Source organism: Penaeus vannamei, chromosome 9 (genome assembly GCF_042767895.1).
Source record: "Penaeus vannamei isolate JL-2024 chromosome 9, ASM4276789v1, whole genome shotgun sequence".
Classification (NCBI taxonomy): domain Eukaryota; kingdom Metazoa; phylum Arthropoda; class Malacostraca; order Decapoda; family Penaeidae; genus Penaeus; species Penaeus vannamei.
Window position 1 is genome coordinate 13,959,980 of NC_091557.1, and position 15,953 is coordinate 13,975,932.

General features: G+C 35.4%; 1 protein-coding gene across 2 annotated transcripts; it reads right to left on the bottom strand.

Moving 5' to 3' along the window:
* Positions 1–227: 227 nt before the first annotated feature.
* Positions 228–15,263, bottom strand: LOC113822033 (chromosome-associated kinesin KIF4-like). Of its 2 annotated transcripts, none has more exons than XM_027374545.2 (26): positions 15,144–15,263; positions 13,683–13,815; positions 13,419–13,536; positions 13,067–13,257; positions 11,083–11,238; positions 10,816–10,919; positions 10,334–10,545; positions 9,970–10,145; positions 9,470–9,544; positions 8,870–8,983; positions 8,593–8,760; positions 8,221–8,424; positions 7,876–8,072; positions 7,581–7,725; positions 7,124–7,213; positions 6,537–6,668; positions 6,292–6,371; positions 5,937–6,051; positions 5,676–5,814; positions 4,734–4,870; positions 4,474–4,623; positions 4,123–4,314; positions 3,538–3,729; positions 3,192–3,425; positions 1,630–1,715; positions 228–1,210 (listed from the first exon to the last, which is right to left on the bottom strand). In XM_027374545.2, the coding sequence occupies exons 2-26, from the start codon at positions 13,812–13,814 to the stop codon at positions 1,093–1,095; spliced, it is 3,657 nt and encodes a 1,218-aa protein (XP_027230346.2). In that variant the 5' UTR covers position 13,815; positions 15,144–15,263; the 3' UTR covers positions 228–1,092. The 2 variants fall into 2 exon arrangements, with proteins under 2 accessions (XP_027230346.2, XP_069981451.1); XM_070125350.1 differs by having other exon boundaries at positions 15,080–15,237.
* Between the last annotated feature and the right edge of the window lie 690 nt (positions 15,264–15,953).

Below are 15,953 nucleotides of genomic sequence, written 5' to 3' on the forward strand. Positions count from 1 at the left end.
CCCTGGATTAAGCAACACCAGCATATTAGATAGATAGGGAACCCAACAGAACATGCTATTGGATGCATATCCTTTTCCTTCTTCCTAATTACTTATGACATTGATAACTTACTAATGCTGGCAGTTTTATTCAGCAATATGTTTACCATCTGTTATTTAAAGACTTAACGGAAAAAAGCATTTCCTTATTGTATAATTGTATGTGGAAAAAATAAAAGAAATAAATAAAAAATGCTTATTCTTTATTGACTGGATCAGTTTTATTGTATTCAATTATGCACATTTTTTCAACAAATAAAAAAATATATACATCTTCCAAAACACATTGAATAAATAGAACTACAAAATGAAAATATAACAATAATAATAACTAATAATAATAATCATGGTAGTTATAGTAGCATTAGTAGTACTAATGATGATGATGATGATAATAGTAATAATAATGATAAAAATAATATTAATAAAAAAGCAATAATAACAATGATTTAACATGCAAAAAATGTTCCACAAACATTTGCATGGAACAAAAACTAATAAACCAAATGGGTTTTTAGTGCATCAGATTTCGTAAAACAAAAACTTTTCCATAGTTTTAATTTTTCTATCTACAATACCCACCAAAGTATCCTAATTTAGGACAATGTTTAGAGATAAAACACAATATCAAGATATTTTACAAAAGTAACACTAGTCTGTGTATTTAAAAATAATAATATAAATTACAGAAGGTCACAGAAAAAATACTTAAAAAATACAAATGGCTGTCCATTAGTTTTAAATCATGCAATTGCAAAGGGTCTTCTCAACAAGAGCATGTGTTAAAATTAATAATAACTTTCACTAAGTATTTTAACAATCTGATTATGAACTGGACCCAGAACAGAGAAGCCACAATTCTTATCAAATGTATAAAACAAGTTATTCCATTCATAATGTAAGAACTATTCATGAACTGTGACCTATCCTCTCGCATTCATATAAAACCAATCATACATCTTTTGCTGATATCCCCGCATCATGACACACCTATACAAACATACTTGAAATGTCTAAAATAAAATGGACAGTCTTTGAAGACAGGAACATTCCTCAAAACAAGGATGGTGAATTCATGAAGTCCATCCTGGTTTTAATGCTCATTAAGCCCCCTGGAGTATCATCATCCGACTGAGAAGAACTATCATTGTAAGTGGAACTCATTCCTAGTCTGTAAAAAGAATTAGAATGATGATAATACCAAGTCATCCAAAATGCAACTGTAAATGCACTCTAGTGTCTTTATAAATTTCCTAATCATCGTGATGCTGTGTGTTCAATCTATTTTATGCCTACTTCTATTTCTCTTTATCATCATATAGATGAAATCTGAGGAAAACGTAATTTTCAAATATTTATAACATCTTTATTTACTCCTAATTCATCCTAAGAACAACTGCACACCTAAATGAGTACTAAAATAAGGAAGGCAAAAAGTATAAGTAATTAAGTAACAGACAAAGAAGGATAGTGAGGGATAATATATGCATATACATTTTTTATTTACTATACCTCTCTAAATTTAAATATATATACTTGTATTCATACCTGATTTACAAACAAAGTATATTCAGATACAAAATGACCTACCTTGGTTTTTTGTTGGAAGAATTTTCAGACAGAGGAACACTTCCTACTTCAAACGTTGAATTCAGAAGAGTATCGTTCTTGCTCGTCTGAAACAGGTAATACATATAGGTATACTAACTTGTTTAACAATAAACTGCTGCAAAGATGCTAAATGTAGCCATGATTTATTCTTAAAAACAAAATAAGGTACAAAAATAATAAAATATTAAAAAGATAAATGGTTAAAAAACAAACAAATGTGTTAGACATCAAGGTCATACAGCACTATGATAAGGTATAGTGACAAAAAGGGTGAAAATTAGTTAATTAGAGCAATGTGTGTATCAAGTTTGAGTTTGAACAGCACTAAAGGGTACTATGGCAGGGAAATGAGTAGAGAGCAGGGAACTAATGGGATGTAGTAACAGGTATAGATTTTTAAAAGGGGAAAGAGCTAAGGGAGAAGGGTGATTAGATCAAATGGAGGATATTTATGCATCTGAGGAAGGAGAATACATTGTCGAAGGAAGAGCTAGTAAAGGATGGGGAGGCCTGGGAAGTGAGAACAAGTGAGAAGAATCAGAGGTACAGGTTGCTGTAAAGCAGGGACAGGATATCAAGAATGTATGGAACTGAAAGTAACATTCTATGTGGAGCATAGAGGTGGTTCAAATCATAACATGAGATAGGAATGTGTGGTGAGCGTATCCAATACATATTTGGGCAAGAACAGTTTCACAGTGTAGATTCTGATTTAATGGGATTGAGCAAGAGGAGATGGAAGGTTTTATGAAATGCAGTTTACTAGTCGTAAGGCAAGAACAGAAAGATTGCCAAAAACTGACAGTTTTGTGACGTATGGATCAGGACAGCTGCAGAAGGAAATTCTGCCTACTTGTTCTTGGAGGCATTATTGGAAGACAGTATTTTCAGACTAAGGGGCTGTCAGGAGAATTACAAAAAATCAATCCAACCTGGCTGGGCTAAAGAATGATCAAAAGATTCGTATGAGTGGGAACTGCATAGTTACAGGGGACAGAAGGAAGGGGTGGTATGGAGTGAGGCACTTCTGTGGGAAGAAGGGCAATGAGGTTGAAGAGTTGTAATATGCGAGAAGGTAGGAAATAAAGACAACTGTACTGGAGGCAGAGTGGAGGATACTGAGTGAGAAAGGGTGTCTTTCGAAGGTCAAGTTTTAACCTAGGTTTGTCAAGGAGGGGGATACACTTGTGATAAAAAATTAATAAAAATCTGTTCTTAACTTTCTGAGTTGTCCTCCTAACCAACCAATTAACCAACTAACCAACCAACAATACCAAAAACATAACTTCCGTGGCAGAGGTAATTTTCTTTTTTAAAAATCCTATAGAACAATGAACTCCTGCCAGTAGAGAATAGAAAGCCTCTGAAAACACCATGTGCAGAAAGATAGGATGTGGAAGGAAATGCTAAATTTTACATATACCTCCAGTGCAAAATTTACCAAAAAAAAATTTGGAGAACCATAAGCTTTGGCAGAAAGATACAATAAGCAAAAAATTAAACCAATACTTTGTATCACAATGCTAAAATGAATCACTTACTTCTGATAAGCTTGAATCTGGAGTTGATCTGTTTTTGCATTTCATTACATTGCATTTGCATTTCAAACTGCATGCATTCATGCCTTTGCGACAAGCACACAGCTTCTTTGAGCAATCTCCCTTGCATCCACATCTGATGTCTCCTGAAGAATCCCGCTTTGAGCCACTCTTTCTCTTTGCTCCATTATCATTTTCCTGATCCTCCTCCTCTTCATCAAAAGTATTTCTTTTGCCCTAAAAGAAATTAAATAAATTTTATACCATGAAACATAAACAGTCTCTATTTCACAAAACTTTCAGGGCTACTTTTTAAAAAGAACTACAAAAATTGCCAAAATCAACTTACTGTTATTCGCTTTATCCTCCTATACAGTGGAGTATTGCGCCAATTAGGATCCTTCCTCTCCTCTTCCTCCTCATCATCTGTATCCTCCTCAGATTCACTCAAAATTTCAACTGTGGGTGCTTTCTTTACAGGACCGGGTTTGACAAATGTGCGCCGTCGGTCACTTAAGCTAATGTTAGGCATTAGAGATACCTGCACAGAAAAGAATGGATAAAATATATCAAATATCTTAAAGTATTCATTCAGTGCCTAACTAGATTTTTTTTTTTTTTTTTTTACAAAGACTGTAAATAATGGGATGTACGACTCAGAAACTTGAAATTTCTTGTAATTAATCTTATTTTATGGCATGGGACAGGAAGGTACTACAGGCAGCAAAACAGAGTGAAAGTTGGAGGGAACAAGTGGACAAAAATAACCAGGGTTAACTGTCTTGGAAAATCATTAGAAAGTTGAACCTAGTCTTTATTATCATTGAATTATTCTTTTCAATACAAAATTTCCATGTGATGAGTCGATATCTTTTAAGTGCACACATTTATTTGAATAATACACAGGAATCTGTGGATGCATAAATTTTCTTACCCGATTGCCCTGAGTGACAGCAGAGACTGTAAGCTGCTTCTTGAGTTCTTCACATTCTTGTCTCTTTGCCTGTAATTCTTCATACAGCTCAGATAGGCGGGCAATTTCAGCCTCTTGGAATTTTAGTCGTTCCATAAGTACACTATCTTTACTTTGTTCATTATTCTCATCTTTGTCCATTTCTCTCTCATCCTGCAAATAATCATGAAATGATTTTGTAAACTCAAGAATCAAGTAGGTTATGTAATTGACAAAAATCTCATGGTATGGAGGACATCCACAAATTATACACCATCTTCTCTTATTAAGATGCTAAGATAATTAAAAAATCAAAATCAATAATCATCATACCTCAGCTTTTGGCATTTGTCTCAGCAAGAAGAGAACCTTATCCTCATGTTCTCTTGAGATACGAGTAAGTTCAGCCTGGTGAGACTCCTTCAGTGTCTTCAACTCTACTTCCATATCCTCAAGGGACTGAGCTACCTCTTCATACTGGCTCTAAAAAGAAAACAAGACATTAGTAATGTAAAAGTTAAAAAAAATGCATACTTGAAGTCACTTTTTAAAAATGTAGCTTTCTTCAAAAGTTTCCAGTCAATATAATTTACCTGCAGATCCTTTAAGTCAGCTTCGCGAGCAGCTGTGTTCACTTGCCCATTGGCTGCTACTTCAAAGAGATAATTGAGAGCATACTTTGCCTCCACCATGCTCTGCATTGAGTCAAATCTTTTTTTGTTAGCAGCATCTGAAAAGGAATAAAAAGCAAAAAATAACATTTAGTAATGGTTTAATATATGTTGTACCTTCATTAATTAATATAAATTCAATAAAAAGGAGAAGGGGATATAAAATGAAATTATAGGAGAATGAAGAAGTTGCAATGTACACTTGGAGGGGAGGGGAGGGGAGGAGAGGAGAGGAAAAACAAGGAAAGGGAAAAAAAGGAAAGAAAAAAGAAGAGAAAAATTTAAAAAACTACCTTTAGTAGGGTTACTGTTACTCTAATCTAATTCTTAGATGTGCAGAAACTCCTATGACAATCTATACAGGCTTTGAATATATGGATCTCAATCGGCCAAAAAAGTGAGTAAGTTTTCCAAACATTTTTGATAAGTACTGTCTAACAGGAATTTAAATACACAAAGCAAACAAACTATGGTCCTTAACCTATCATGTTGGGATGGCATCACACATATGCTCTACCCACTGTGAGTTATAGATGGTTCCATAAGAGCTTACTCACCAAGAAGTCAATTACAATTCGTACCTATGTCACTTGTTTATTCTTTTCCTTGATTTTTGGAAAGATTATAATTATCATGTCAGTAATGATAACAACTATCCATTTTGACAGCATGAAAAAATAAAACAATTTTCCTGATTATTCAAGCAATTGGGACATTAGTAAGGTCACAAACAGTAACTAATTAACTGCTCGATGAGAGCAACTGTGGAGCCATTTCTGTGTGATAAAATTAAGGGTAGATAGTACATATACCCACACACACAGGGTTAAGAAATGAATTCATTTGAAATATATAACAGCTTACCTTCATCACCATCCATAATCTTTGACTGGAGATCATTAATCTGTGCTGTACGCAGTTGAAGGTCATTCTCAAGATTTTTAATTTTCGTCTCTAGTTCAGCTGTTAGATCTTGAGACAACTGACCGTTTCTTAGCTGGCGCTAAAAACAAATGGAAAATTATGAGCTACTAATGTTATCTTGTACATTCATACCCTAGAATATACTTAAATATCTCCATATAAGTAGGTAGAAACAATAGCAATCATGCATATAACATCTACCTTAGCTTTGTTGATTTGATCTGAAATGGTTTTTCTATCATCCATTAAGTTTTCCAGTGATTGCTTTGCCTGCTTTTTCACTATTACAACTTCTATTTCACTTTCTAACCAATTCCTGTTGGGGGGAAAAAAATATATATATATAATAATAATAATAAGTAATGGCAATTTTAGTGCTGATGTATGTATTTGATACTTAATCTAGCAACTACTACTAGAAGTTACTTTTCTATCCGGAAGTTTATTTCTGTCAAAATCAATTTATATCTTAACTATTACAAAGTTATGGGAAAAAAAAAAAAAAAAAAAAAAAAAAAAAAAAAAAAAAAAAAAGTTTACAAACACAAATACGCACTTTACACGATTTCCAACACCACTGTTTTCGCGTGTAGCTGCTCTCTTCTCAGCACCTGCCTTTTGGAGTGCCATTGCATCCTGACAATACCAAAAGATAAAAGTTAATCAGGAGTAATATCAACTTAAAACATGAGTTGACTAAAATTCACAATAATCAGGATTCAATTTATTCAGTACATGGTTTGTTAGTAAAACTCCACTGAACAGAACAAACCAATGACAAGAGATTGAAGTATCAAGTACCTTTAGTCTCTTATTAATGGCAATGGCCTCCTCCATTTTACGCCTTAGTACATTTTGCTGTTTTGAGTGCAGACGCTCCATTTTCACAATCTGATACTGTTTCCTTCGATCAGCTTCTTTGAGTTTTGCAACCTATTAACAGAAAAAAAGAAAGACATCCAATGTAAAATTCTCATATATGTTTTACTGTGATGAATATAAAAAGGACTACTGTCTTAAAATAATCAGTCACCAAATCAGTGGACTCTAGCAATTACTGATTAAATATAAGAAAAACAGAACACTGAATATTTGAAGTTTTAGTAAGTCAAAATACATAAATATAGGACTAGGAATGTTTCCTCTCATCATCTTTAATCTAGGCAAACCTCAGTTAGACAAAAACTAGAAACAAGAATAATCAGGATATCAAATTCACAGTATAACTGAATAACAAATAAATAAATAAGGTTGGCCTACATCAAAGTACAGCTGGGGTTCTAATCACACATGGCACCAGAGAGCCTCAAACCCCAAAACACTAGATTAGTGTTCAGCTGTCTTGGTCAACTGAGAAATAGAACACACATTAACTAAATAATCTATACCTCTTTGTCCTTCTGGGCTTTCCATACACGGAACTTTTCACTGTCTTCCTTCATCTGGCGGATCAGTTTCACCCTGGTTGCCTTCATAGCCTGTAATTGGGATAGGTATAAAATGCGTCAGTCAAAGAACAAGTAACTTTTTTGCTTTTACCAAGAATTCACACATTTTCACAACAAAAATGACAGTAAAATGAAAACTGTCCAAAGAGATCCTAAATCATCTTGAGTTACAATTAAATGTTTAATTCAAAACCTCAGGAAATCTTGACAGTGTTTGAATTTCGTAGCCTTAACCAGTGATTGTTTATGAAACTATCCCGTCAGTCCTCTAATAGATCAACACACTTAGTCTAAGGATAGTGTGACAAATCATAACACTTCTGAACCACCCTGTAGTAAGGGCTTAACACGTACTGAATACAGAAGTTCAGTATGCACAATCCTAAAATTTACAAACCTGTATTTCAGTATTGAGTTTGGATACTTTTTGTTCTGATTGTTCCTTCAAACGAATCATCTTGGTCATTTCCAACTGCTTCTTTTTCAAGGTTGATATCTGGCCCTCAAGCTCTTGAACTCTCTTGCGTCTTTGTTCAGCAATCCTGTGAGACATTACATATTCAACACTAATCTATTGCATCCTGCTACCTTTTATCCTATCATTAATTAAATCACAATATCAAACCTAACCATATCAAGAAAAAACCCTTACATACAAAGATTTTCAAGAAAATGGCTATAAAGTTACATACTTGCCACTGGCTTGGTTGTGAGAGACAGCACGCAATTGTTGCATCAGTTCATCTCTCTCCTTTGCCAGGAGTTCAATGTGACATTCCAAATCTTTCTTTTCCTTCTCATGAATAACCTTCATGGCTACCATCTGTGTATCATTGGTTGTCATCTTACTCATCAGTTCTTCTTTCATTGCAAGGGCTCTGTTCAAGTCCTGAGAATGATGGGGAGGGGGGGAAATTAGGAAAATAAAGCACTTTTCTTAAAAACAACCACAACCATAATCACTGTAGCACCTCCAAATTTGTTTTTAAACAAGTTAATATAATTTCTATGGCTGTGATACCACTGAATATACACACCTGCAATTCCTCATTTAATTTTGCCTGCCGTAGAGTATACTCAGTGCCAAAATGCTTTGATGGTGAGTTATCAGTAACCGTATCCTCGGTAGTAGCAGCATCTGTTGCAGTTTCATCTGAATTGACAACAGAGGTATTGGTCGAGATGTTGTGTCGGGAGAGTTCATGTTCCATCATCACCTTCTCACCCTTCTGCTGCTCACTCTGATATTGATAAATATAAGATTCTTCTTATAAGTAAAGTACTTAGTAAATTGTGGTCAATTACCTTTAAAAAATAAAATAATTAACAAATAAAAACAAACATTCACTACATCTATTTCTCATCTATGATCAGCCTTCCAATTCATCAGATTAAAAAACAAGACATACCTGTAGTTCGACAACTTTCTTTTGCAAATCCTTAATGAGATTGAGCTGATCTTCATATTGTGGGTTAAGGGTTACATCTAATGTTTTGTTAAGAACCTCAACTGTGTTACCAGTCTGTGCTCGAAGCTCTTCTAATTTGGTTTTCAAGCGATCTCGAGCCATCTCAGCCTGAAAATATTGAAAGGCTGAATTACTAAAACCTGGGAAAGATAATTTCAAATATATAAAAATGGCATTTTAACAAATATCTACAAAACATTGGAAATGAAAGCCTCACCAGTAAAGCTTTTTCTGCCATGTTTGTGTTCTCATCAAGGGCAGAATGCAAAGCACGTGTCAGTTTCTCATTTTCCTCCTGAAGGAGCTGATTTTGACTTAAGAGGGCATTTAGCTGTAAATATTAATAGGATTTAAATAAATATAATTATGACTTTGAATACACAATCATGTCTATCTGGAAACTATTTTTTTAATTTTGCAGAAATAAAAATGAAAATAATAACAACAATAACAAGCTGAATGGTGGCCTATCATTCAGGCTAATGGATGATATTACTTGTAATCTAATACACACACACACACACACAAAAAAAGACACCTATAGGTAATTTACCATATTTTTCCACATTTGTTTTCTCTAACATATTCTAATTCCACTTTAATTACCCACCCCCACAAAATCAGACATTACCCTTTTCTTTTCCTTTTAATCTGGGGGACAAAAGGAAAAGTTTGACACTTTTCAATAAAAATAAGACTGAAGAAAGGATACACTCTTCAGGGAAAAAAGAAAGATAAAAAAAAAAAAAAAAAAGAAAAAAAAAAAAAAAAAAAACAGTAATAACAATCCTGAAACACAAATGAGCTGAAGACTTACCTCATCACTGGAAGTAATTGATGATCCTCCACCCCCACTGCTAGAAGCAAGAAGTTGGACTTGAAGTTGCTGAACCTATAAAATCAGGGAAAAGTTTAAATTGTATACTTAGTAGTGTTCAAATTTGTCTGCTATCAAATACTCAAACATTCCTAGTCAAAGACTGGGGAAAAAGGAAGGCAGCTGAGTGGTGCACTTTTTCTATGGTGTGGGGTTATTGTAAAATATATAAAATGTTGCATACTTGTCACATAAGAGTGACTTAATGTCAGGCAGTCATTATGTGCCATCCCTGTGACATTACATCTACTTATGTTACAGCAAGGCATGACAGCATTTTCTACTCTATGTAATGTCCTTATACCATAGTATCCTTGAATGAGTTGAGTATCAGCTGGGTACCAACTCCACTTAAGAAGTCAAGAAAAAAGTAATTTGTGGAAACACAAAATATATTTGCATATTTCCAACACAAGCATGCAAATTTCTTTTTGTCATACCTGCTGCCTCAATTTTGCAATTTCTGCAGCCTGTGGATCACGATTGATAATGGGTTTGTTTTTGATCTTCCTGGCACGATCAGCATAACGTAATGTGCTAAGTGTTTCTTCCATATTGCTATCTGCTGGGGATACACAGGCCAGCATCACAGTGTGAGAATTACCACCAAGGGAATCTGAAATAAAGGAAAAGAAGTTTAATTCAAATACAAGATGAAATCTTACAAAGATGAAGTTTTTTTTTAGCTTAAGGTTTTCTTCGTAATGAAAAGCTTTCAGCTCTCAATATATTTACACAATTTCAAGTCCAAATATTTCATATTCAAATCAATGAATCCTTTCCATATGGCACTGAAGCACTTACCCTGGAGTAACCGTGTAAGTTTTGAGTCTCTGTATGGCACATGGCCCCTGTTTCCATCTTCACATAATGCAGAGATCACATTCCCTAAAGCTAAGAGACCTTTATTGATGTTGACACCCTCTTTGAATCGCTCTCCTGTGGCACCCGTCTTTTTTGCACGTTCACTGCCAGCCAAGTCAACCAAGTGGAATTTTGCACACATAATGCTTGCACTGGAAATAAAATACATTATATAATTGTAGTACTCAAATATGCAGCATATACTGTAAACAGATCAAATAAATAGCAGAAAGTCACAAACATGTGTTATATAAAGGTGTTAATATAAAAATGCACACAAATTTCCAAAAATGTATGAATGAATGAGAATGAATAATTTCAGAATCAGCATTAATGTATACCTATATATAATTTACATAATAACACAAGTATAGTTATATGATGTTAAAATAATTATCACAATAAATCTATATTACAAATACCTTTCATTTTTATTCTTCTGTTCAATATGAAGAGAAAAAATAGCGTGAGATCGACTAGATCGAGCATTCATTGCTGTAGCACCAGTAGCTCTGTTCTGAGCACCCTAAAGAAAAAAAATATATATATCAATGCAATTTCATCTTTGTACTTAACCTTTTTTATATGTAAAATATTACATCTTTTACACAAATCTTAACTAATTAGAACTTCATACATGCAAAGTTTATGATAATGATTCAAATATTTGTAGAAGCATTTCTCCTTACCCTTTCAAGACACTTCATAGTCTCTTCTAGTGTTGTCACAGGGATTTCTGTTAGACCAACTATTTTTATACCTCCCCTAGGATCTTCACGAATGTCAACAACACATTCATCTCTGCTTTTGTTTGTCAGAAGATCAAAAAGGGATTCTTTATACAACTGAAAAGGAAAAAAAAAATGTTCTATATACTTAAGTACAAATAACTAGATTTGCTACAGGAAATTCTTTTCTTTACTATATATAACTGTAGAGATATAGTTATACCATATTGTATGTATATATATATATATATATATATATATATATATATATATATATATATATATATATATATATATATGTGTGTATATAATAATTGCCAATAGTTGTTGAGGTGAAGGAATTATGAATCATTCCCACTTGCAAATCTGTCAGTATTTACCTTTTATTTCATAATCAAAGTTATCAAATTAACCTTTATGCTCTAACAGGTTATGATGCACATTTTGAAAATCAGAATTCTTGGTTATAAATCAATACATTAACATTATTAAATAACAAAATTCCATCAGTTACCAGATTATTAGCTGTGAGTAATGAAAGGGATTTGCTGTAAATATAGAAGTGATAAAAATCATCACATTCAATACAGGGAATCATCACCAGTCAACTGAGTAATTGTTTATGAAGTCCCTATTATTCTATCCAACCAGTTTCAAGGGACTCCTGGGGTTATGGGCAAAATAGCTCATAACATCACCTGACCACTGTATTTCTCTAGCTGGGGGTTCTGACCCACACCCCCTCCTGGTATTGTTTTCCTAGTTGTTCACTGTCTAGTCTTTGTATTACCTTCACCTGGGCCTCTGCCCTAGGAACCTAACCAAATACAGGTATTTTCCTAGTGGAGTACTTCATGTGCGTACATCATAAAATACAATGCATGACACACATCAGGAATGTGATTTTAATGAATATACACATTGGTCTTTTGTGATGAAAAGCAAGTGAGAAATGTATTTAAAACCAGTACCTTTTTAACCCATTGGATACCTTGCCTCATCTTTGAAATGCTATTAGCCTTTTTTCTGCTTATGTATTTTTGTTATTTTCAAAGGTCTACATTTGTCATTTGTTATATTATTGCAATGGTAAAAGAGAGAAGACTCTGAAAACATCTCTCCAGACAGTTTACATTGATATAGTACTAATAATAAGTAACCTGGTGTTATTTTTTTTTAATTTTCTATAATGTGCTTTGCACCACCAATAGCAGTGAACAAGAATAGGTTTCTGCAGACGGACATAGTATCCTTCCTGGAGACAGCTCTCTCCCAGGCATGGCTCACAGAACTTACAGTCCACTCTTGCTGACTAGTGGAAATCATGCAGTGGCTCATGAAATATTCCCAACCTGAAGGGCCACAAAGTTAATCTCCCTACCAGTGCTTTGTGCACTCATGAAAAGACATCCTTGTTACACCACTTGGCAAGAACATCTCATGGTGAGACATTTCTGTCACCAACTCCTTAGCAATATTTCTTCCACAATGAGATGATGTTGTCACCAGCCCCTCAGTCAATTTTTTTCATGACGTGACTTCACTGTCCCCCCAGATCCAATGAGTTAAAGAGTGACAATGACTGGTCATGGCTTTACAACATACATGCACAAAGACAGTCTATCCAGGGTTACCATATAGGTTATTCACTGTATAGCAAGTTAAGGCTGAGCATTGCCATGAGAGGCATGTTGGTACGTTTCCATAATTTCTGGTTATTTTTGTCTGCAAAGAAAGTTTCTCCTTTCCTTATGACAGTTATCTGGGGGGTTTCCCTTTCTTAGTAGTCATTATGTTAATATATCAGTAACTGAAAATCTGTAAAAATACTGGCCTGCTTGTCACAAACAACATACTTATAACTAATCTAGTAAACAACTACAATTTTCCTTTCGGACATTTAAGTGAAATATGAAGTTAACTGTAAAATAGAAATTGCACTTACCTCAATAAAAGAAACTTTAACAAGAAAATCAGAATTTTTCTTCTCAGAAACTCCCTCAAATATATCACGTACTGCCCTTGGAATGATACCAGCTTCATCATCTGTTTCTATACCTTGCGTGTAAGCTGTTCCCATACTGTGTGTTTTGCCTGAACCAGTCTGGCCATATGCTAATACAGTCACATTGTAACCTGCAAAATTCAGTCATATCAAATTTGTTAACAACAAAAATTTCACACTCAAAGCGCTTATCTGCTGGACTCTTATTCAAGATGTTTCAATTGGAATAATTTCTTAAGTAATGACAGGTGTTAATACTCAGTTTCAAGTGTCAAATGAGAAAGATAATTACCTTTAAATAAATTCTGAACAACCTTCTTCACAGCAGATTCATATACATAGCCCTGAGAAGTATCACTTGAAAATGCAAAGTCATAAGTGAATGCTTTCTCTGTGCCACGTATAACAACCTGGAAAAAAAAGGCTATAATTATTATCTATAACATCATCTTGTACTCTGTACTGTTTTGATTTTCAAATATGGGTAGCTAGTCTAATTTACAGAGTTGTAGCATTTTCATTCATGAACAGCTGAGTTAACCTTTCACATCCATACCTGTGATTCTCCTGGTGTAAGATCTATACATTCTTGACAGCCCTCACGCAACTCCTTAGGTAGCATTGGCCGCACCCTGACGGCCACCCGTACGGGTATAACCTTACTGCCACTACTGTCTTCACTTACCATCCTGAGAAATAAAAAATTCTTCTTAGCACATATCAGGGCACATTTTAATCTTTATCCTCATCATTCTACAACATTTATAATGAATTACATACTGTCAACACAGACCTATAATTACAAATAATGAAATCAGATTTGTGAATGATCAAATACTTATTACCGACTATGTCATGCAATCCGAATGTAGTTTGAATGTTTAGGAGTAAGTAATATGCAAGTCAGTGAACATAGACTGCACTTGCATGAATACATGCACATACAAATGTATGTGTGAATGAATGCAATTGTGAGAGTGGGAGAGGAGAGGAGAGTAAGTGGGAGATGGGAATGAGAGAAAGTGGGAGAGGGGAGGAGAGAAAGTGGGAGAGGGGAGGAGAGAAAGTGGGAGAGGGGAGGAGAGAAAGTGGGAGAGGGGAGGAGAGAAAGTGGGAGAGGGGAGGAGAGGAAGTGGGAGAGGGGAGGAGAGGAAGTGGGAGAGGGGAGGTGAGGAAGTGGGAAAGGGGAGGAGAGGAAGTGGGAAAGGGGAGGAGAGAAAGTGGGAGAGGTGAGGTGAGGAAAGGAAGTGGGGGGGAGAGGAGAGGAGGTGGGGGGAGAAGAGAGGAAGTGGGGGGGGAGAATAGAGAGGAGAAGAGGTAGGGAGAAGAGAGGAGAGGAGAGGAGAGGAATACCTTTGCACACCCTATCATACTACTAACTGATGGATTCCTCATATCCTCAAAAACTTGTACATTTAGGATGTTTGCTACTGGAACTGCTCCCACACCCCACCATCTTGGCCTCAACAGAAAGGGAGGCATGATGAATACCAAGGAAATTAAAGTTAGTAAAGGTAACTACCCTCTAGGGTCTTTCCTACAGGATTTATCATAAAAAATAGACCTACACGATGATAGATACGAGATATTGTGGCCCCGATTTAGGATAAATTCATACCAAATAAGGTACATAATCTTGTCATATGACTGCCTATGGTAACGAATAAAGCAGATGGTAGTTATACATACATACATATTTAGAGAAATGTCAGCTCGAATTTAACTTCAAAAGAAAGTATCATCTTAACACTTATATGTAATCAGTACGAAGCATAGGAAGAATATGTTCAGCAACATTATGAAACTTAAAAAAGTCTCAACTAAACAAAAGCGCCTGACACTCTTTCACACTGACCAGTTTTAAATCAGTGTTTACCAACAATTCTTAATTTTTCTACGAAAAACACACTCCAATTCCCCTTCAACTACCAAAAACCAAGCAGTCAACATTACCTGTCGAGTTGCTCCCATAAATTTCTAAAATAATTAGTAATCACAGGACACTTTGTGCATCTACCTGGCAGTGGTTTGTTTTGAAGTTTGAACGAGGGAAGGCGAGCGCGAAGCAAGGTACGGGATTGGCTGCGGCCACGCATGCGCACAACAACAAAAGGACTGTCGACTTGCGCAATTGTCGGGTTGTCATTATTTAAAAGCCAATTTACTTGTGTGTCACTTCTCTACATTTTGAGGTTTGGGGTAGCTTAAATAACTGTTTCAAATTATTAACCCTTCGAATGATTAATTGAAAATGCAGTTTTGGAGAGAGAGAGAGAGAGAGAGAGAGAGAGAGAGAGAGAGAGAGAGAGAGAGAGAGAGAGAGAGAGAGAGAGAGAGAGAGAGAGAGAGAGAGAGAGAGAGAGAGAGAGAGAGAGAGAGAGAGAGAGAGAGAGAGAGAGAGAGAAAGAGAGAGAGAGAGAGAGAGAGAGAGAGAGAGAGAGAGAGAGAGAGAGAGAGAGAGAGAGAGAGAGAGAGAGAGAGAGAGAGCGAGAGAGAGAGAATGAAATCGCGAGAGAGAGAATGAGCGCGAGAGAGAGAATGAGCGAGAGAAAGAGACTGAGCGAGAGAGAGAGAGAGAATGAACGAGGAGAGAGAGAAATGAGCGAGAGAGAGAGAATGAGCGAGAGAGAGATAATGAGCGAGAGAGAGAGAATGTGAGCGAGAGAGAGAGAGAGAAATGGGCGAGAGAGAGAGAGAGAATGGGCGAGAGAGAGAGACGAGCAGAGAGAGAGAAAGAGAGAGAGAGAAAGAGAGAGAGAGAGAGAGAGAGAGAGAGAGAGAGAGAGAGAGAGAGAGAGAGAGAGAGAGAGAGAGAGAGAGAGAGAGA

Excerpts from the sequence above, each read along its gene's own strand:
- LOC113822033 (XM_070125350.1), bottom strand. The coding sequence starts at position 15,222 with ATGCGTGGCCGCAGCCAATCCCGTACCTTGCTTCGCGCTCGCCTTCCC. Across the intron at positions 13,816-15,079 it reads TTATGGGAGCAACTCGACAG|GATGGTAAGTGAAGACAGTA; the intron begins GTAATGTTGACT and ends TTTATTTCTCAG. Across the intron at positions 4,871-5,675 it reads GATTATGGATGGTGATGAAG|ATGCTGCTAACAAAAAAAGA; the intron begins GTAAGCTGTTAT and ends ATTCCTTTTCAG.